This window comes from Equus asinus, chromosome 22 (assembly GCF_041296235.1).
Source record: "Equus asinus isolate D_3611 breed Donkey chromosome 22, EquAss-T2T_v2, whole genome shotgun sequence".
In the NCBI taxonomy this organism is placed as follows: Eukaryota; Metazoa; Chordata; class Mammalia; order Perissodactyla; family Equidae; genus Equus; species Equus asinus.
This window is the reverse complement of record NC_091811.1, coordinates 42,725,851-42,747,518: the sequence shown is the minus strand read 5'-3', so window position 1 is coordinate 42,747,518 and position 21,668 is coordinate 42,725,851. Positions and strand designations below refer to the sequence as shown.

The 21,668-nt window shown below is 34.8% G+C and overlaps 1 protein-coding gene across 13 annotated transcripts in view; it reads left to right on the top strand.

Annotated features, from left to right (window-relative positions):
* KIF21A (kinesin family member 21A) overlaps positions 1 to 21,668 on the top strand; it is a 147,832-nt gene that overhangs the window by 110,964 nt on the left and 15,200 nt on the right. For 3 of the 13 annotated variants that reach the window (XM_044775318.2, XM_044775327.2, XM_070494033.1), the window contains 15 exons: positions 449 to 517; positions 612 to 826; positions 976 to 1,129; positions 1,645 to 1,839; positions 2,279 to 2,380; positions 3,126 to 3,291; positions 3,782 to 3,802; positions 8,006 to 8,066; positions 8,449 to 8,503; positions 10,847 to 11,061; positions 13,647 to 13,754; positions 15,136 to 15,264; positions 17,375 to 17,413; positions 18,107 to 18,121; positions 21,200 to 21,336. In XM_044775318.2, the coding sequence (XP_044631253.1) occupies positions 449 to 517; positions 612 to 826; positions 976 to 1,129; positions 1,645 to 1,839; positions 2,279 to 2,380; positions 3,126 to 3,291; positions 3,782 to 3,802; positions 8,006 to 8,066; positions 8,449 to 8,503; positions 10,847 to 11,061; positions 13,647 to 13,754; positions 15,136 to 15,264; positions 17,375 to 17,413; positions 18,107 to 18,121; positions 21,200 to 21,336 (1,681 nt within the window). The remainder of the gene's footprint in view (positions 1 to 448; positions 518 to 611; positions 827 to 975; positions 1,130 to 1,644; positions 1,840 to 2,278; positions 2,381 to 3,125; positions 3,292 to 3,781; positions 3,803 to 8,005; positions 8,067 to 8,448; positions 8,504 to 10,846; positions 11,062 to 13,646; positions 13,755 to 15,135; positions 15,265 to 17,374; positions 17,414 to 18,106; positions 18,122 to 21,199; positions 21,337 to 21,668) is intronic. The other 10 variants (XM_044775321.2, XM_044775317.2, XM_044775328.2 and 7 more) reach the window with 7 other exon arrangements.

Sequence of the window (21,668 nt, the reverse complement as noted above, 5' to 3'; positions counted from 1 at the left end):
ATATATGTTCTCCCTATATTTAAAAGTTTATAATTACTGTATATATTGTAAAATGCGTCTTGAAAATATTCTAAGCTGTGTTTCTTCCTGTTTCTGCCTCAGCCAGCAGAACAAAATATCTAACAAAAATGAAACAAGACAATATTCATAAAGCGTTTAAAAAAGTTCTTGCATATAGTAAGCACTATATGAGTGTTTGTTAAATAAAAGTACGTGTCACGGAGATAACTCTTCATTTTTCAGAAAGAAATGGTCATATCAGTATGCATTTGTGTTTATTGGAATAAAATTTCTATATCAGGAATAATGGATGCAGAGTTGTTGTTAGCTCAAATTCTGCTAAGAACTCTTATAGCTCCTGGTGGGGTGGGGAAATATGTTAATGTAGGAGTAAGAACTATTATATTTTTCAGTTTACTGCTTTAACTTATTCAATATTATTTTATAGCATCAACTTAGACTTTTGGAAGCCCAAAAAAGAAACCAAGAAGTGGTTCTTCGTCGCAAAACTGAAGAGGCAAGTTGACCATTTGGAGGAAACATTCTGGCTTTGAGATAAGTGATGTGTATCTGTGGACTAAGAGAATGAATCATCTCTGTTGCTATTTCAGGTTACAGCTCTTCGTCGGCAAGTAAGGCCTATGTCAGATAGAGTGGCTGGGAAAGTCACCAGGAAGCTGAGCTCATCTGATACTCCTGTTCAGGACACAGGTTCCAGTGCAGCTGCCATGGAAACAGAGGCGTTAAGGGCAGGAGTCCAGCAGAAAATGAGAGTTCCTGTGGCAAGAGTCCAGGCCTTACCTACGCCCGCAACAAATGGAACCAGGTCAGTGTGACTCTTCTATTCCTCCTGATGTAATCTTTGTGGCATTATTACTGAATGTTGGCCTTAAATGAAAACATCTTGTTATTTGGCAGTACACAATCAGATAAATGCATAAGTAATTATGTTTGTCTGTTTTTATATGATTATAGAAAAAAATATCAGAGGAAAGGATTGACTGGCCGAGTGTTTACTTCCAAAACAGCTCGCATGAAGTGGCAGCTTCTTGAGCGCAGGGTCACAGACATCATCATGCAGAAAATGACTATTTCCAATATGGAGGCTGATATGAATAGACTCCTAAAGGTATGGGAAATAGGAAGTAGATATGTTCTCCCTTAGCTGACTGTTAATTTTGCTTTTCCAAATTTGTTCCCTGGGTAAACTGAATACTTACCAAGTTATTTATTATTTTTTTTGGTGGGTGTTGGTTGCGTTGTAAATGAATAGATGAACATCATTCTTTTGAAAATTGTAGTAAGAACAGAGAACGTGAGATGTCCTCTCTTAATATATTTATTTGTCCAGCACAGTAATGTTAACTGTAAGCACAGTGTTGTACAGCAGATCTCTAGAACTTATTCAACTTGCAGAACTGTGACTTTATACCCATTGAACAGCAACTCCCCATATCCTCCTCCCACCAGCCCCTGACATTCACCATGCTACGTACTGCTTCCATGAATTTGGCAATATGGATACCTCATAGAAGTGGGATCCTGCGGTATTTGTCCTTCTGTGACTGACATTTCACTTAGCATAATGTTCTCAAGGTCCTAGATGAATGTCATTTCGTAAAATCCAACCTGTTTTCTCAATAGCAACGAGAAGAACTCACAAAAAGACGAGAGAAACTTTCAAAAAGAAGAGAAAAGATAGTCAAGGAGAGTGGAGAGGGAGATAAAAATGTGGTTAACATCAATGAAGAGATGGAGTCACTAACTGCTAATATAGATTACATCAATGACAGTATTTCTGATTGTCAAGCCAACATCATGCAGATGGAAGAAGCAAAGGTTTGTAATTTAAAAAAATGTTTAATCGCTTAATGAAAAGTATTTTTGTATTTTTTTAATTATTAAAAACACTTTGAATCTATGTGAAGGAATTTTCTGTTTATTGGTTTAATCTGATTCTTAGGTTTTGTATGTATACCATTCCCTGCCTGCTCTCCAGATTTCTCTGCTGATTTTGTTATATTATTTATTGTTTGTAAAAGAAATATGTCATTTATTAATCTGTCTTGAATTCTTAAGTGCTCAAGTGTATCTTATCTTTTCAACTAGACCGTATGTTTCTTGGGGTAGGGGCCATATTTTACACTTTGCTGTTAACTAACAGTCTTGTTAACTAACCCAATACTATCAAGTAAATACATGAAATAAGAGGCTTTTGCCTTCTGTTTAAATACATTCGGAGTAAAGTAATGTTACGTCATATGCTGGTTTGATGTAGGAAGAAGGAGAAACATTGGATGTCACTGCAGTCATCAATGCTTGCACACTTACGGAAGCCCGATACCTGCTAGATCACTTCCTGTCAATGGGCATCAATAAGGTGAGATGTAACTACACTATTATTGAAAACTTAGGTTTTGACTAATTCCTTGTAGTTGCATTTATATTTCTCTGGTGACCTTTTCCTTTGCAATAAGGAAGAAGATTTCTTTTTAATTGGAAAATATTCCTTTTACCTTTCTTTAGAGTTAAGAAAAGTCAGCAGTATTGAGATCAATTCTATTAGCTTGCGAGTTAGAAGAGATAAAAAACTTAAAGAAGAAATAATTCCTCTTTTGCTTTAACAAAGGAAAAGAAAATCTCTCAGGGTACAAACAAATTTGGTATTATAACTTTGGTTTAATACTAATTCTTTATAGTTCAAAAACAAAAGTTAGAAAGTGAAAAATATAGTTGCGCTCTCTTCCTCTTTGACCATAAACGCACTAACCTGTCACCTGTAAGAAACTTCTGCCTAAATGTTGGAGGTGATAATGGTTTCTGACTCACATTTTTCCCATGTTGGGGCTGTGCTAGACCCTTGATGTTGTGTTCTCTCATTTAATGTTCACAATGTGCTAAGAAGTAGGTATTATTCCCATCATTTTGCATATGAGGAAACAGAATCAGGAAGGTAAGGTAACCTACTCAAGGTCACCAAGCTAGTGAGTAGAGAAGCTGGGATGAATCAAGATCTATCTGATGTCAAAGTCCATATATCATATGCATTTGCTATTTGATACATATTTCTGGTAGATTCTGTTTTGTAGGACCTAAGATAATTTTTTTTTTTTTTGGTGTTACAGGGTCTTCAGGCTGCCCAGAAAGAGGCTCAAATTAAAGTACTTGAAGGTCGGCTTAAACAAACTGAAATAACCAGTGCTACACAAAACCAGCTCTTATTCCACATGTTGAAAGAGAAAGCAGAACTAAATCCTGAGCTGGATGCTTTACTAGGCCATGCTTTACAAGGTAATTTGGACAAAATTGTAGTTAAGTGACTTGCATGTGCCTTTGCTCTTTGAGTATGCTATGCTATTACCTCTTTCCCCTACAGCTTGACTGAATAGATGCTATATATTTACTTATGCTTTTCATATTATTCCTTCTTTAATTTGCATGTGTAAATTCTGGGGGATGTAATTATTGTCATTCCAAGAAATAATTACCAACTTAAAAAGGCTTACTTAACCTTATTGAGCAATTAGTTTTTATGGATAAAGATGATCAACCAAGTTTCTGAATTGATTATTTAAATTATTTAAAATATTAACCAAGTTTCATTCCTTTACTCTGCGTATCTAACTGCCTTAAAAAACAAATTTATAAGTGTTTGCTATGGCATCTATTCTGCATATCTTATAAATGGTACATAATCTTGTTTTATGTGGGAGTTCTTAACATTGGCTCTGTTTTGATTGGAGTATTGCTTTTTGTTTCCTTTTTGCTGTTATTTACACAGATCTAGATAGCATACCATTAGGTAAGTATGTTTAGCTTTCTGTGTACCCTACAGCTGCATGAATTACTAATTGTTTGTGTACACTAATTGTGGTACATCTTATTTTTAAAGTTTTTATTGGCAGTCAACTGGTTTTTGCATGATATTTTCGGAAATGTATCCATGACCACAAACATACTAAGTCTTTTGTCTTTCTTATGCATTCCTGATTTAAAAATTCTTAGATATTTAAAGAAGTATGCTTTAGTTTCTTTTATTATTTGAGCTCCAGTTGTGGCTCCAGTTTCATAAGCCCTTCTTTCTCTTTCTTGTAGGAAAAAGATGGAGTATATGTATTCCTTTTTAATTTTTAAATATATCTGTTAACTTGCATCTCTTTTTTTAACCTCAGAAATAACTTTCTTTGGTATATATTTGTCTTTGGTATCTATTTGCTAGATTCTTGGTTACTCTTAGTTTTTGTAAAATTGGGCACATATTTTTAATATTATAAATTGAATAAAACTATCCAAAGGATTTTATATGAACAAATTAAAACAATATTTAAAATTGTAGCATAATATTTTCAAGTTAGAAGGAGCTTTAAAGATCATTGAGTATAGAGATTTTCAACCTTTTTTCTTGCCACTACAACATTCACATGAACTATACCCACTCACGTGTAATATCTTTGCTCCTCTGAATAATTATACACATGAAGGACCAGGGCTATCAGGGCAATTATATTAACTGCAATTTTCCTGAATGATTATTTTGGAGCAGTTTTTATTTAATTAAAATTATTTCAAAATCTGATCTTAAATTTTTTTTTTCTAATCACATAGCTGTCAAAAGTTTTTAAATGCTCGTACTTAAAGAAAGGGGAATGTAACTGAAAGATTAGATGTAATGACCTCTCTATGTCATTAGAATAAACATAATCTATGAATATGAATTTACTTTAAATGCTAAGATGTTACACAAATAAAATACACGAGGTGTTTGATCTTTTAGTTGTTTACACTATGTGTTAATCTCAAAATAGTATTTCCTTGAGATCAACTGCATAATGTTGATATGGAACAGTTACTACTTTTAAGCTGCTCAAGCTGTAACAAGGACAGGTAGAAAAAGTAGGATTAGTATATTGAAGAACCATGTTAGGCTGCCCAAGTTCCTGGATTATAACCAGAAGTTTTCCCATTCCATATGTTATCAAGCACTTCTCTTCTTCCTCCTCCTCCTTTTCTTCTTGTTCTTCTCTTTCTCCTCCTCTTCCTCCTCTTTCTCTTAGTTCTTCATCTTAGTGGCCCATCTTGTAGTAATAAGTAAATTCTTATTTAAGTCCATCTCTTTAACTTGGAAGAAAATGCAATGCTCTCGTTGATGTCTTTTTGTGCAGAAAATATTACACTGCTAATTTGATGAGCAGTGTTACTTTTCACAACGTTCAATCAACTTTTGATGATCTGTAGCTTAAAGAAAGGTCAGAACTGGAGTGGAAACCCATTCAGCTGATGTAACCTGTGTCTCACGACAGAAATTTCCCCTAGGGATTAGGGTGATAATCTAGCCCAGAGGTGTTTGGAAGAAAACGTAGAGGAGAAAAACATGGAAGTTAAATCCACAGAAGCTAGACAGTCATATATACGTTGCTTTAAAAAACATTTATTTGGCTCCAATTTTAGCTCAAGCATCGGTCTGTGCTGGGATTCAAAGAGGAGTAAGACACTAAATCTTGCCCTCATGGACTTGATGCCTTGCTGAGGGTGACAGACCATGAACAGATTATGGTACGTTGCAGTGAGGGCAGTGATTGAGATATATACGGGGAGTTATGGGAGCACAGAGTGGGGCCACCCAACAAGAATGGGAGTCCATGAAGGCTTTTTGGAGGAGGTGGCATTTGAGCTGAAACATAAAGGAAGAAAAGGAGTTAGCCAGGCAAAAGAAAACGGGGAAGGTGGCCAGAGAAGAGTCATTCTAGGCAATGACCAAGCTAAAGCATGGAGATTTAGCTACAGTATTGTGTGCATGAGACCATCAAGCAGGTTGATGCCCTGGAGCAACAAGTACGTGGCTAGAGTGATGGAACATAAGGCTAGAAAGTGAACCAGGGCTAGTACCCCATGCTAATAGGCTTGTACTTTTATTGCCTTTGAAGAACATCTTTATTTTTCCCTACCTATGTTAGAGTCCCTAAGATCATTCCTATCTGTGGAGATTTGCTAGAAGACTCATGGGGCTCAGCATGTAGTTTTATTCACAGCAAAGATTCATGAGTGCAATCTATGAAGGATACATGGCTGGATCATAAGGGGAAAAGACACAGATGGAGTCTGGAGGAATCCATGTCCAGGCTTCCTTGTGTCCTTTCCCTCCCATGAGAGATCACACAGAATATACTTTCCCCCCGAAATGAAAATGCAGCAATATGTGTACAATGCCAGGGAAGTCCACTAGACACTCAGCACCTGAGGTTTTTACTGGAGAGTGGTCACATAGGTACCCTCTGTCTAGTACATACCAGAAGTCCAGACTCCCAGAAGGAAAGCAAGAGTTCAACATACGCCATATTGTTTGCACAAACATTCTAAGTACAATGAACTCCTCTCCTTAGTTACCTGGTGACTGGGGACACTCTGACATCTCTGCCTTTAGCTTTAATTCTGCGGTGATGAGAGAAAAGGCTGGCGTTGGGCTGGATTTACGTTCTCCTAGTTGAGAGTGCAACAGTGAGATTGATGGCGTGTCCTGCCGCCCAGATGACCATAGTGCTCTGACTCAGCTCAGTCCTGAGAAGGGTCTGATTTGGTGGCTGTCTGGGTGGGGGCCTCCATCCTCTGATCAGGTTGGTTGTATCAAACCATAATTATCTGTAGATAAGGCATACATACATGCATAAGCAGGAGCTAAGCAGTTTTTACTAAGCACTCACATGATATTTAACATACTAACTGGTTTCATCACTCCCTACAAGAAAAATACTAGCCAATCTTAGCTCACTTTTATACTTGGGAAAATAAAGGCTAGGTCTGTCATTTCTTTGTAACCTAATTTTCTATCTTATCAACTAATTCAGTCATCTCAGCATTTAATTATCCTGTCTGTGAAGCAAGTCCTTGAGCCTCCGTCTAATGGTGGCCCTTGAGATACATGTTGCCTTCAACACCACGGTTATCTTCACTTCTGAAAGTAAATTTTCTTTGTATGGGTCCTAGATGGGTTCCATTTTAGATAATATTATCAAGTATCAAGTATTACTGAATTTCTATAAAAGTGTCTGCTAAACTGGAAGAAAGGGAGCATCAGAGAAAGGTATTAGTTGACTCATGTGCACAATCCACCTGGATGATATAAAATTGGCAGTTAAAAGGGATGAATCATATATATTTTCCATTAATATCTGTTATGTATAATATTGTCTTTAGTTTTGTGGAATGATTTTATAATAAAATGTGTATGTTTTAAAAACCTGCATCTATGCTAGGCACTCACTGACATTTTAAATAGTTTACTTTCAGTGGCCGTTTTGTTTACTGACTTCCTACTAGTTTTATATGTTTGCTTTTTCGCCTCTTTTTTCTAGTTTGTTACAGTCGTTCTGAAATAGCAGTGGTTTATTTGTATTCATTTACAAAACCGTTGCATGCAAACCTATTGTTTTCATCTTTTATGTACACGTGAATGAGCTGCATGCGGATGTGTGGTTTCTGAATTCCTTCACACACACATTCTCTCTCTACTTGAAAACAAAAATGAAAATAGAGGAAAATATTTAAGTTGATATACTGATAGAGTATAACAAGTATGTTTACACTTACATAGTTTTCACAGTTGACTGAGTACATTAAAGGGAGCTCAGGCAGCATTTATTTTAATCTTGTATTTTATTTACTCTGGGTTTTCATATGTTTCAATGGTATGGGATAAATACATACTCTGAAAAAATATATATAATTATACATACTCTGATAAATACAAGATCTCATTTCTATCCTATGAATGCTATTCTATCATTCAAATTTGTGGTTTTCCTGTTCTAAACATGTTTGTTCTCATCCTAGGACATATAATCAAAAGAGTTTCTTAGAAATATTTTTCTACATTTCTATTTCGATTCAGTTACTGAAACCAAAGTGCCCGTATTGAGACTTTGGGCTGGTGTTTATTGTAGCATAGGGATTGCTGTCATCATTCAAATTGTGACATGTGGATAATACTTACATTTGGACCTTTTTTTAGAAAGCGTAGAGGATAGTACTGATGAAGATGCACCTTTGCACAGCCCAGGATCAGAAGGAAGGTAAGACAGGCTTTAAAAATTTAATAGATTTGACTTGTTTCTATAATATCTTTAATACTTTTATCTTGTTGCATCAAACAATTACCATAAAACAGAAATAATTTTGAATTTTTTGGCTAAGTGATTGGCCCTAGAAACAGTAATATGGAAACCAAACTAAGTCATGCTTAACCATCACAAATTTTAAAACAAAAATATTGGGATATTTAAAGAAGGAAAATGAATTATTTTTTAATTACTTCATTGTGATTTTAAGTATTGTCTTTCTGTATTTTCCAGAGGCATATACATTTTTTTTCCAAAGTTGTAAACTTAGAGGATGTACCGTTTTCTATAATAAGGTCCTTTTTAATCTTGTGATTAATTATTTATTTGCATATAGCACACTGTCTTCAGACCTTATGAAGCTTTGTGGTGAAGTGAAACCTAAAAGCAAGGTAAGGAGAATTGAAAATACCAGGTAAACATTCTTTCCACTGTTTTTTGTTATCACTCTTAAACACATAGGTCTCAGGCTTGACTCTTAACAGGTTAGCGAGCAGGCAATGCTTTTACTAAAGTGTCCATTTGTAAGAAATCTAGTTCTTTATCATATTCCCCTTGAAAAAAATTTATATTGAAAAATTTCTCCTTCATGGAACTTATACTTTACTGTATTCTTGTATTTTTACCACTAGATAAAATATGATTGTGGAGCCCAATTCTTAAAAGCTGTTGTTGACTAAATGGTAGACCCTATTGTGGCATACAATATAAATCATTCAGCTTGACAGAAATATTTGAAATTTTAACATTCTAGTATGTTCTTATGTGTTTCTTATTTATTTTTTTATCTAGTTTCCTGAGGTGGTTTGAATTATATGACAACTTTTAATCATCATGTATTAAAAATTAATGAGGCTATAATGTGTATTTGTAGAATTTTTAAAAAAATGTAAATGATACACGCTGTAAATGTGTAAAATACACATGGTACATATCAGACTGCGTGTTGATAGCATTTTATACTAGATGAATTAACTAACCATCTTAAGATGTTTGAAAACAAAGAATTCTTGCAGTGCTTAGTAAATATTTGTTGAAGGAATGGATAGAATCAGAACTTGAAATAATAATACTGTGCAAATGGCCAGGATGGATTTAAGGCCCACAGTGGTTAGTCAAGTGATGTAAATAGGTAATTCGACTGGGTGTAATATAATGAGTAGAGGTCATATGATTACACGAAAAGAGCATACCCCATCTAAAGCAAATAGCCTCTACTCGCCTCTTGCTCACTTTTGCCTTGATGGAGTATGGGCCTAAGCCTACCACATCCCCTAGTTTTTCAAGAGAAGCTTTAAATGTCAATTTTTATATGGAATTTCTGATCTTTAAAATACTGGGCAAGCCAGTCAAAAAACATCTCTAGGCTCTACATATGGTCCTTGGGCTACTGGCTTGGCAACATGTGGTTTCTGTTTTATTATTCTAAGTGACCAAGAAGAAGTTACCAAAATTCAAAGAAAACATTCTAGTATAGTTTGGATCCAGTCTTAAGTGGAAGAGAGAATCTCTTAAGGTAACTTTCATCTTTCAGGCCTGTGAAAGCCTGTTATTCATGCCCTTGTTAGACACCAGAGAGAGATGAAAAGGGGTGGCCTAAAGGTCATTTCCTGAAAGAACCACTGTGGATGGGAATTCCCAAGGAAACGATTCCTCTCTGCCATGGGCCATTGGCGGTGGAGACAATTGAGAGTCTGGAAAACAGGCTACAGTGCTTTCCCTTTCCAAAAGTGCTACCTACTCCTTTTGAACTGCAAAGATGCCTAAAAGGATCTCACATCATTTCTTTTTCCTCACTGAAAAAATGAAGTTGACTATATATTTTAAATAGGTGTGTACCAGCGTTGTGTTAAGTGTGAGGGATATAAAATTGAATAAAACAGGGTGCCTGCCCTTCAGTGGCTTATATTCAGGTAAACACCTTGATTATTTGTTAATACCTTAGTGATGGTAACAAGTCTGCAACAACAGGGTAGTCACTTGGTGTTCAAGGGTTAGGAAGGGAGTGTCTAATGAGTTTAGATTCTAGGAGAATAAGCTTCACCTTCCTCGCCATCCTGCCAAAAGCAGGTGCAGGCTGCTGCTGAATTATCCAGCAGACAGATTAAACACACAGTTAAGGCAACAGGGAAGAAGGATCGCAAATCTGACATACAGATGTGAAAATTGATATTACTATAAAACTTAAAATGAAATGAAGCTTGATATTAAAGCATCGAAGCATGGGAAAATCAGAATTTAGCTGAGCTTCCCTGCAATTGTCTTTTGGTTTAATTTCTTTCTTCTTTCTTTCTTTTTTTAAAAAAATTATATGTTGAAGGAGCTGGCAGGATAGCACAGTCATATTGGAGGCAAATTGCCTGGTTTTGAATCTGGCTGCGCCACTTACTAGCTGTGTGACTTTGGGCAAATTATTTAGCTTCTCTGTGCCTCAGTTTCCTCATTTGTGAATTTGGATTCATGATAGTACATGCTAATATAATAAAGTGTTTACAGCAATGCCTAGCATATAGTAAGTTCAATCCAAATGTCAGCTGTTATTATGGACTCTAAAGGTCTTATCTGGCTATAGCTCTGGCCTGTCACTTTCTTACATGCTATGTTTGACACACTTGCTAGGAAAAGACACGCTAAATGTTTTTACCTGTTTCACACTAATATTAAATCTCTATTCCCTAATCATCTTCTCTGCGAAAGTTTGCTCCTGATTGCTTTTCCTTCCATTCTCTGACTAGGCCCGAAGGAGAACCACCACTCAAATGGAATTGCTGTATGCAGATAGCAGTGAACTAGCTTCAGACACTAGTACAGGAGATGCCTCCTTGCCTGGCCCTCTTACACCTGTTGCAGAAGGGCAAGAGATTGGAATGAATACAGAGACAAGTGGTACTTCTGCTAGGGAAAAAGAGCTCCCTCCCCCATCTGGCTTTCCTTCTAAGATAGGCAGCATGTAAGTCTGGCCCAGCTACACTAACTTCCTTTCTTATGGCTTTTCTTTTTTTTGTTTAATATGCATGTTGCTAATTTCTTACTTCTATTTATAAAACTTTATGTAAATAAGATCTCTGGTTTTCAAAGTAATTTCTGTTAGGTATTGTCTCACCTAATGTTTTGGACATTTGAAATCATTTAAGAGGAGATGTTCTTTGTTGAATTGAATTGTCTTGTTTCTCAGTTTTAGGGTCTTTCTTAAGGGTTATAATTTTTATAAAGGCTAAGTTATGAATTACAGACAAAATTTATTTAGAAACACCTAAATTAGGTTAAAGTTATACCTATAAAACCGTTATATAAAGCAGAAGCTTAAAAGACTCTTAAATTTGCTCTAAAATTTGTATGTCCCAGTTCTAAGAGCCTGGTCAGGATAATATGCGTTTGGTGACCCTTTTAAAGAAAAAAGATATATCCATGACAAACTTAATACATTTTGAGCTTTCCTAATTCTTTGCCTTGAAGCACATTGCATGTCTGGGATGAGTGTGTGCCCAAAGTATTTTTATTGGTATTATTAAGGATTTGAAGGAGGGAATATTTCTCTCTTGCATCTATGAAAATCCGAACAAAAAGCATTCTATTCAAAACAAATGTTATTTAAAATTTTTCCATTATTATCTTGAAAACAAAGAAAGATTTCCCTACACAGGCCAGTGTGTGTGTGTTTGTGTACTTTGTGTGTGTATGTGTGTTTTGATAGTTATATTAAAATTAGATCATTCATTGGTAAAGATTTTTAATGACATTTTTCAAACTAACCCTCACATACAATCTTGCAAATGATTTATGGGATGAATATATCACTGCATTGAGAAATATTGACAAAAAAGCAGCATGCTCTATAAGACTCTGCAAATAGTAAAATATGACAGACTTCTCACCTTGAGTATCTCTACTCCCCATAATTTTCTTCATTTTAGGAAGACATTTCCATTGTCTTGCATTCAGTAAGCCCAACTGCTACTTTTAGTTCCAAAATTAGTTTTGATGATGACAGAACTTTCTTGCATGTGCTTGAGGTGGCCTGTGTAATTAACTATTGGATTTGCTGTGAGAGATTGCTAACCAGTATACCTTATGGCTTCAGTGCTTTTTTGATAAGATGACAGTAGAGGAAATGCTTTGGGTGAAGGTAGTGATAGAGAACTGAGAACAGATTTTAGGAACCTGCATGTGTTCAGCATTTAGTCTGTCAGATGGATAGAGGCTTTTGGAACTTCAAGACTAAATCTATGGCCTGGAATCCAGATTCAGGTAATACCTTCTTTTTGCCTTTTTTTAGTTTTTAAAATGTATCCTTTATAACAGGTTGTAGAAAATATCTTTTGGACTCTGTCTCTATGCATGATTTATTTTCAAGTTTTCATAAATTTAGATACTTGTGTAATTCTGTACAAGTTAAAGTGTTGGCCATGTGCTTGGTACAGTAACTCTTATAAGCTGTTACTGCATGACTTTTATTGCATGCAGTAAAACAATTCACTCAGGTGGCCCTTATGATTCAAATGATGCGGAATTTCTAAAATGAAATTTCCTCTGACTAGAAAAATTAGACACACAAAGTTTAATTATATTTAGTTTTCACTGTTAAATAGGAATCGTGTTAAGTTCATTCTGGGGATCTTGCTTTCTAATTCCTAAGTGGTTTTTTTTTTGTGAGGAAGACTCACCCTGAGCTAACATCTGTTGCCAATCTTCCTCTTTTTTTGCTTCGGGAAGATTAGCCCAGAGATAGCATCTGTGCCAGTCTTCCTCTATTTTTTGTATGTGGGTTGCCAACTCAGCCTGACAGATGAGTGGCATAGGTTCAAACCCACGAACCCTGGCACTGAACTTAACCACTATACCATGGCGCCGGCCCCCCACCTTATTCTTTTTAATATAACTAGTCAAGGATAGTAAAAATTCATTTTTTCAATTAAAATTCATTATACCACTGTACACAGAAATCATAGTTTTAAATGTTAATTACATAGCCACTATGCAACATTTAAAATTTATAATAAGAATATTTTTATTACAAAAATGTATATAGCTAAATATTAGTTAAGTAAAATAATTGCATAGGTTTTTTTTTTGTGATTACCTAGAGTACTGTTTTGTGACTATGTCTAATATAATTCATTAAATCTCATTGTTTCTCACATTATGATATCCTAATATTTTTGTTCTTGAAAAATTATAAAGACAATTTTTCTTCAAGTGAAGCAATTCTAATCAAACTTAAACACTTACATTTAAAGTAAAATATTTATGTTAGCTATTTGGCAGTATAGCATTGATTTTATGTTCAAAGATAATTGATTTGCATATATTTGATGATCGCCAGTTTAAAAATTAGATACATAGTTGTCAAGCTTCCATTAACTGAAAATAACTCATGTAATATTTTCCTATCCTTAGTTTTACTTTTTGTTCCCAAGTGATCTTTTTCAAGTTCCAGTTATTAATCTATGAAAAATTTTAGGCTGAATATCTGCCAAACAAAATTATATGTATATATTTAAAATTAGATGATGATAGAGTCTTTTTCTATTTTAGTTCCAGACAATCATCTCTATCAGAAAAAAAACTACCAGAACCTTCCCCTATAACCAGGAGAAAGGCATATGAGAAAGCAGAAAAATCAAAAGCCAAGGAACAAAAACAGTAAGTTACTCATGCTTTTTATCTACCAGATTGTGTCCAGTGTCTGCTGCCCTCAGATGCTAAAGGACAGTAATGAAATTATTCTCCAGATTTATGCTGGCTCTGTGGTTGTGACTGATCTGACTGAGGAAGACAGTCACGTCAGCCGTTGGCTTGGCTAGGTGGTCTTCTAACTTTCTTGGTCACACACATACCTATAAAAATACTCGAGCACTTCTCCCTGACCCTGGATTCTTTTTTATATTCAATTATTTGTGTATATCATTGTAAGAGTTAATATATGTTTGAGAAGAGGCTTATTAAATCTAAACTTCAAATAATCTTCTAGAAAAATTCGAAATTAATTTTGACTGTCAGCTGATAAAACTGATATTGACTTAACCACTTTAAAGTGGTTGACCAAAAAATAGTATATTAGAGGGTATATCAATTTTGCCATTTCTTGCTGTTCTTTTTTGTTTATAGTGATACTATCTTCAATTTTATTTTTCTGCAATCTTTTAAAGGCCATTTATGTGTTTTGTGAGGGTTAGTTTACTTGACAATACATAATCTAATGATCCACTTAACTGGGCATTTTTAAGTTGCAACACTGCAGCATGCAGAAAGTTGAATGAGTGGGTTAGAACCACTGGCCCCCTTCTACCCTGTGGCTCACCCTCTCGTCCCTTGGATCTTTGCCATGGCCTTGAGTAAGAGTATCAATGCCAATCCACGTTGGAATATTGGTAAAGCTAATTTTTTTAATATAAAAAGCAGTTTTCATGTATTTTCTTTCCTAAGACGACAATCTTGTACCATCCCCCTCCCGTCTATCAACATGCACACTCTCTACTTTGACTACTAGTTTAGCTGACTTGAAAGTCGTAGAAATTATCCTTCTGATCATCTTGCTTCCTGTATTTAAAGATGTAATTGGTCTGCTTCTACTGGATTGAATGTCTCAAGAATAATTAGGAGATGGGGGATGGAGCAAATAAGTAATTTAAAAATAAATAAATGAATCAATTGAATAGGCAAATCCTTCTTCAACTCTCTAGGTCTGTATCCTCATCTGTAAAGTGAGCAACTTGGTCTCCGTTCTAAAATTGTGTAATTTTAGATTTGGCTCGCTTTATTTAGACTGACTTTGCATTTCAGCAGATGGAGCTTTTTCTTTAGTGCCATCTTGTGGCCAATGTAACAAAATCCAGTGGAAAAAATTTTTTTAAATTAAATTGTTCAGAGTGCATTTTAACTTACAAAAAAGGAAGTGAGGAAGGAAGGGAGGGAAGGAATTCTCTAATGAAAAGCTTTTTTTAAAAAAAGCATGTTTCTTATAACATTCCTAACAAATTATAACCCATTAAAGCCACGTGTTTAATGTTCTTTTTTCTTGTAGCTCAGATTCTGGAACCTCAGAGGCTAGTCTTTCACCTCCTTCTTCCCCACCAAGCCGGCCCCGTAATGAACTGAATGTTTTTAATCGTCTTACTGTTTCTCAGGGAAACACATCAGTTCAGCAGGATAAGTAAGTCATGATGGAAAAGAGCCCCAACTATTTATTACAATATTTTGAACCTTTCAATACAGTCTGTAGAAAACATTTAGCCATCTCTTTGTGTGGGAGATGGAATCCGACTTGTGAGCTCTTGCAATATTTTATGTGTTTTTCCAATGGGAAATGAACCATATAGATGAAATTGAAGAAAATTATTTTCCTGCTGAACATTATTCCCTGTTATAGATTTGCATTGCTATACTTTCAGCACTTGTCTTGCCTTTTCTTTTACAAGTGTTAGAATTGAAATACCTTTGAGATCACTTGAAGTTTAAATTTCTTGGGATTCTTCAGCTTCTATGAGCCCACAAAAGCCTCTAATCCAGATAGCCTCAGTTGGAAAGAGGCAAATTATTTTACCTTTGGTGGGTATAACAGCTTATAAAGATCTTTGTTATATGTGTAACATGTTATTATCATTTGCTTTTTCTACACAAATCTACCACAAAACGTCAGTAGTTGTGTTCTTGGAATAAAAGAGTACCTTTATGGGTGGAGATGGTAGGACTGAGGGTGGGTTGTGGGGATAGAGAAGTTGGAGTGGTGTGGAAAATATAATTTTTATTAAATTTGAAGTGAAAAAGTATTCCCACATTGAGCCAGAATCTCTCTTGCAAGAATTCAATACTAACAATGCTGCCATAAGGTATTTATTAACTCTGACTTGTCTGCTTTGATTTTGAATGATAACATTGTGGATGTATGTACTTGATATCCAGTCTCCCACCCCAATTATTTGTTTTCTGTGCTATAATCTCCCTGTATAGATCACTGATTTCTGAAATTTGTAGGATGTTGTTTAAGCTCTGTCTGGCATATTTAGATCACGCTAAATGGCTCTGTAGACTTAGAGAAATGCACCATCATTTTGAATCAGTTTTTAATCTACTTGATTTATTGATAAAATTCTTGATTAGATTTTAATATAGTTTCATCAGTAGATGACTTGTTCTTTAAATTGATCTAGATAGGTAAATATTGTGTAATTGGAAAGAGACATATTATTAAATCATGTTTCTCATTTAATTAAGAGAAGAGTAGAGGAAAATTAGGAATGTCTTGGGAAGTCTGTTTTTCAATAGATACATAGAATGTTTGTCTACTTTGCATTCACAGATATAAAACTTTCTGCCAGTCTTTTGATAATCTTGACAATGTAGTCATAGTTCCATTTTTTTTAACTAAAGTATTTTATGAGCTACCAATAATTTGACTCTGTTGTCATCTCCGTAAGCTAAAACTTAGAATAACTAACTATCCTTTAAAAAAACTCACCTACCTTTGAATCACTTTCTTTGGGGCTCCTTTTTGAGACTAGCATATTTCGCCAACTGGAAGTAGATCCTACACATTGTTTCTGGTTATATTTCATGCCAGCACACACTCTATCCTCATTTTCCTCAAGCCTACTATACAAGCTAAACAGATTTTCATAATAACCAGACTCATTGCCAGCCTTGGAGGTTTCAGGGTAGGGCTGATAAGAGTGGCTCGCCTATTTTTAAAATCCCACTAAAATCCCCCAACTGTTACTGAGGGACTTCCTAGTCAGAAAAACTTCATATTTTTGAGATAAGTTAAAAATAAAAGGTTATTAAATTTTGAGTGATTTGATTTCCATGCAAACATATAATGTATTTGTTCAATTTCCACATTAGAGTGTAAGTCTAAAGTAATTATCAAGATGAATAAAATTCATTGATAGTTACTGAAATGGAAAATTTTTCTAGTACTACTCTAATTAAATAGGAAGAATTTTGAAGTGATGTATTTCACTTACTTGATAATTTTCCTCTTCAGGGCCTAAATTTTAGAGCTGAGGATAGATAGGTTCTATGGGTCAGTAATAGAAAGTTTTTTCCCCAGTGTCCTGGCAGAACACATAAGAATCCAATATTTTACCTGATTTAGGTGTGCATTGAACTTGCTGATATCCAGTACAAATAGAAAAACAGCACTGTAAAGGAAATGTTCGCTATATTTCTATTATTCATACTGTTAATTTTCACTTCAATCTTAGTGTCTTTACCTGTTGACCTCTGTATTCTTTCTCCTCATAATTCTAACTCTTTCACTGTAGGTCTGATGAAAGTGATTCCTCTCTGTCGGAGGTACACAGGTACTTTCTTTCTATCTTTTCTACATTCTGGCATTTCATTGATGTTCTAAAGTGCCTTCCTAGAAACTCTAAGCAAGTCTCATTTTTCTTGCATGCATAACTTATTGGAAACCATATAAATGCACTAATATTTTTAAACATATTAATTTTAATATATTTTTGTGTTATATCTTTTAGACAAAGTAGTGGCAAATTCTTTGTATAATAATTTAAAAAGTCATGATACTTGTTTTTCTGTTTGTAATCTAAATCTTTTCTATAAAAGAAACTAAGTTCTTTGAATATTGATTTCAAGACAATTTGCTTCTCAACAATTAAGTATTTCAAATCCCTCAAAGTGTGGGAGGTGAATAAAGTATTCTTTCTTGTTGGGTTAGCAATTTTAAATAAAAAGTTTATGGCAGATTTTGTGATGAAAAACAGTATGCTAGGAAGAAAAAAAGGATGCTTTGGTACCTAAAAATTAGAAAGAATGGAAAGTAAAGGAGCTTTTTAAAAAAAATAATAAATATTTTTCACTGATAGGTGATGTTCTTAAAATAACTGTGTTGCAGAATTTCATGTTATGGATTTTTTTTGGACTCTTAATTTCTCTCTCTTCCTCTTTATCATTTCCTCTTCCCACTTATCATTTTGTCTCCTCTCTCTTTCGTCTTGTTTCCCCTGTTTTATGGCCATCTTGCTGATCATCAGTAGATCCTCCAGAAGGTAGGCCGGGGGAGGGAGAGGAAATGAATCTGATTCATAGTATTACAAAACTTTACTGTTTGCATGGAACAAAAATAAACTTTGTTTTACTTTCAGATTAGGTCTGTTGTACAAGTTTGCGATATTTAACCCTAATTTAAAGAAACCATTTTAAAGTTGTTTTCTATATTTTAGAATATACAGAGATTAATTTTAATAGAGAAAGAAATACCACAGATGTATGTTTCTAATTTCTATAGTTTTTCTGTTATCTTTGGTATAAGGTAATCTCTATAAAATATTAACCCTAATGCTCTGGATATTTGAGAGCATTTTTCAGCATCTAATTAATAAAATGCTATGTTTAATGTTGAGATGAGTTTTCTTCAGTAGTCTGAATAATCAATGATATTAAAACATAAGAATGAAAAAGAGGCATCTGGCTGTCCACAACTGTGCCATACATAAGTCACTGGATGCAAATATTTACTTTTGTAATATTACAACCTTTGACATGACAGAATTGTGTTGGATGTTATATCACCAGGGAGCATTTGATACATTCTTAGGATAAAGCTGGTAATCTGAAGGAAGGACCTCTTTTGGAGACATAGTATTATATAACCAAGGGTACAGCTTTTTGGACTATATATACATATGTGTTTTCTGTTTGAGAAGTAACAGTAGTAATTGACTCTGCATCAGATGTACCTGTTCAGCATTTGAAGCAATAGTTATAATTTGATGGTTTCAGTTCATAGCTATGAACCTCACCTTAACAGGATTTCAAAATGGCAGATTCAGACTTTTGAGGAGGTTTTGCTCCCATTTCAGTTGTAATCTGGTTAAATTCTTAGATTACAAACAAGTTACTGAGCACTAATTTCAAGAATCTCAAATTGACACATGTATGCAAATGATAGTATTAAACTGTGTACTTATACATCCAGTGATGACAATTCCTAGTATCATTTCTAGTGATGAAGAACTCCTTTCACTTTTTGAAATCATTATAACCAGACCTTAAAAATAAAGTTGGATATTTTTCCTGAGCCTAAATTAACCTCCTTTAAATTTCTATTCATTGGTCTTTCATCAGCCCTCTGGAGCTATACCAGAATTAATCCAATACATCTTTTTGTGTGTATGTGACAGCTCTTTAAATCTTCAGCCCTTTAACTGCACTATTGCATCCTTCCACCCGTGAATGTTCTTGTATCAGCTCAGCAATTCTAGTTTCATCATCTGTTCCTTATATGACGTAGTCTACATATCCTTTATTCTGTTTCCACTGTTTGGGAAAGTCTCCAGTTTTTCAATGTTCCTCTTAAAATGTGGCATCTAGAACTCAACCCCATTCCAGATGTGGCTTTGGCAGAATGTAGTAGCTCTATTACTTTCTTTCTCCTGAAATATTTGCTTCTATTGAACAAGTCACTGCAGGAACCATAAATTGTTGAGCCATTGATCTTGTAGTCAGTAAACAAATCTCTTTAGCTTTTTAAACCTAGGCTACTAATAAGCCTCTTTCCTTCTTGAGCATTCTGTTCTTAGACTTAAATTTTATGTTTAAATTTTATCCAGTGATTATTTTAGTGCTCAGTGTGTACTTAAAATAAATGAATTTTGTTTGTCATTTTTCTAGGCCATAGAATACAGTATCCAGCTCTTTAATATATCCGTTTAATAAACATGCCATCTCTGTCTTTAGTGCTGGGGACAGATTGACTTCAGATATTGAAAACCTCCTTTCAGCTGGACAGGAACATTGACTCTTTGGGTGTGGCTCTTCAGCCACCAATGGAGCTACCTTACTAGGCAATTCCATACTTAGCCAGCACATCCACAAAGACAGCATTTGAAAGCCTTATTGTATGCATGCACCTTATTGGAGTCACCATATCTTTTGAATATGATGTTCCCCTAATTTGCTGCCTATTAGCCCTACAAAGAACTTCCCCCATGACATTAGTGAGCTCATGTTCTCTCTTACTGGATGAGCATTTATTTTTAAGTGTTTATAATGATTTGTTTAGTATGAGACTCAACAAGAAGTTTTATCCATCTGTAATTTCTGAAATCCACCTTTTTTTCTGCTTTTTGGAAAATTGGGTCCACATGTTTTATCCCCTTTATTGATGTTCTTAGTGTACCAGCAGGGTTTTGCCTCCACAATAGTATGTACTTTCAAAACCCTATATAATGATTTAAAAAGAGAAATACTTGAATTCATTGAATAAGGCTCCATTGTCAGTTCTAACGTATCTTGGGCTTGCATTTCTTCTTAATCATTTCTGCCCGTTGCATCTTGAAGATTGTTCTCTTTCATCAAGAAGATGGAAACAGTTTTGTTTTATCCCTGTCTTTGTCCTAATATTATGCCATCTGTTTGGTATAACGGATGCATTTCAACATAATTTTTCTTCCTCCTCTGAGCAGATACATCTGACTCATATATTTATCATGTCTTAATTCACTCTCATCTTTAGTCTTCCTGACACAATTATTCCATTTCAGATCCTGTCTGAAACTTCTTTAGGATAGGGACAATGTTTTGATCAACTTTATATTTCCATAGTACATAGCCAGTGGCATAAAGCAGAAACTTCAGAAATATTAAACTTGTAAGAAAGCTCGCTAAAGAGCCTCACTGTTCTTTTAAAGTCTCATTCTTCTTTAATCTTCTTTGAGATTAAGAGTTTGACATAGAGTCCTACTCCAGCATGTCAGTCATATCTTCCAGTTAGCCATCGTCTATGTACTTTCTTATTTGTCAGAATTCACTACACTCAAACAGCTCCGAATATTGCTTCATTAAACTTTGAAGAGAGGAGATTGTTAATAAGAAAATCCAAATGTATAAGCTTTGCTCTTTGCAGAATGCAGCTGCTAGCTGCTACCTAATTAGTTGATGCACTCCATCACCAGTATTACTATTTAATATTTTATCTCTGTTCTTTTGCTTAAGAAAGAGATGAGAGAGCAGTCTGGATTTTATTACTAATTACTTAGAAAGACTTCTTAAAGTCAGGGAAAAAAATTAAGTTAGTCTCATGATACAGCTACTGAAGTAAATCTTGTTTTTCCCCCACACCTCAGGGGCATAATCAACCCATTTCCTGCTTCAAAAGGAATCAGATCTTCTCCACTTCAGTGTATTCACATAGCTGAAGGGCATACAAAAGCTGTGCTCTGTGTGGACTCTACTGATGATCTCCTCTTCACTGGATCAAAAGGTGCCAGTAGTTGTTTCACGTGGATATTTAATTTTTTAAAAAAGGATTACATTTTAACAGAGTTTGGGAAAAAAGTCAAGCTGCTTAAGACCCATAAGAATCTGAGAGATAATCTGGTTCAACCCTGAATTATGTAAAATACAAAATCATTGCATGGTTGGGAAGAAAGTAAAACCTTTGTCGATGTTATGTGACTAGAATGTTGAGCGAAGACATCTCTCTTGAGTAACTGAGCACCTAAGGCACGCAAGGCCCTGAACTCAGTAATGCAGGTTGTATACAACTTTATAAAAGGCCCTTACAGTGTACAGAGTAAAGAGAATAAGCTGAGA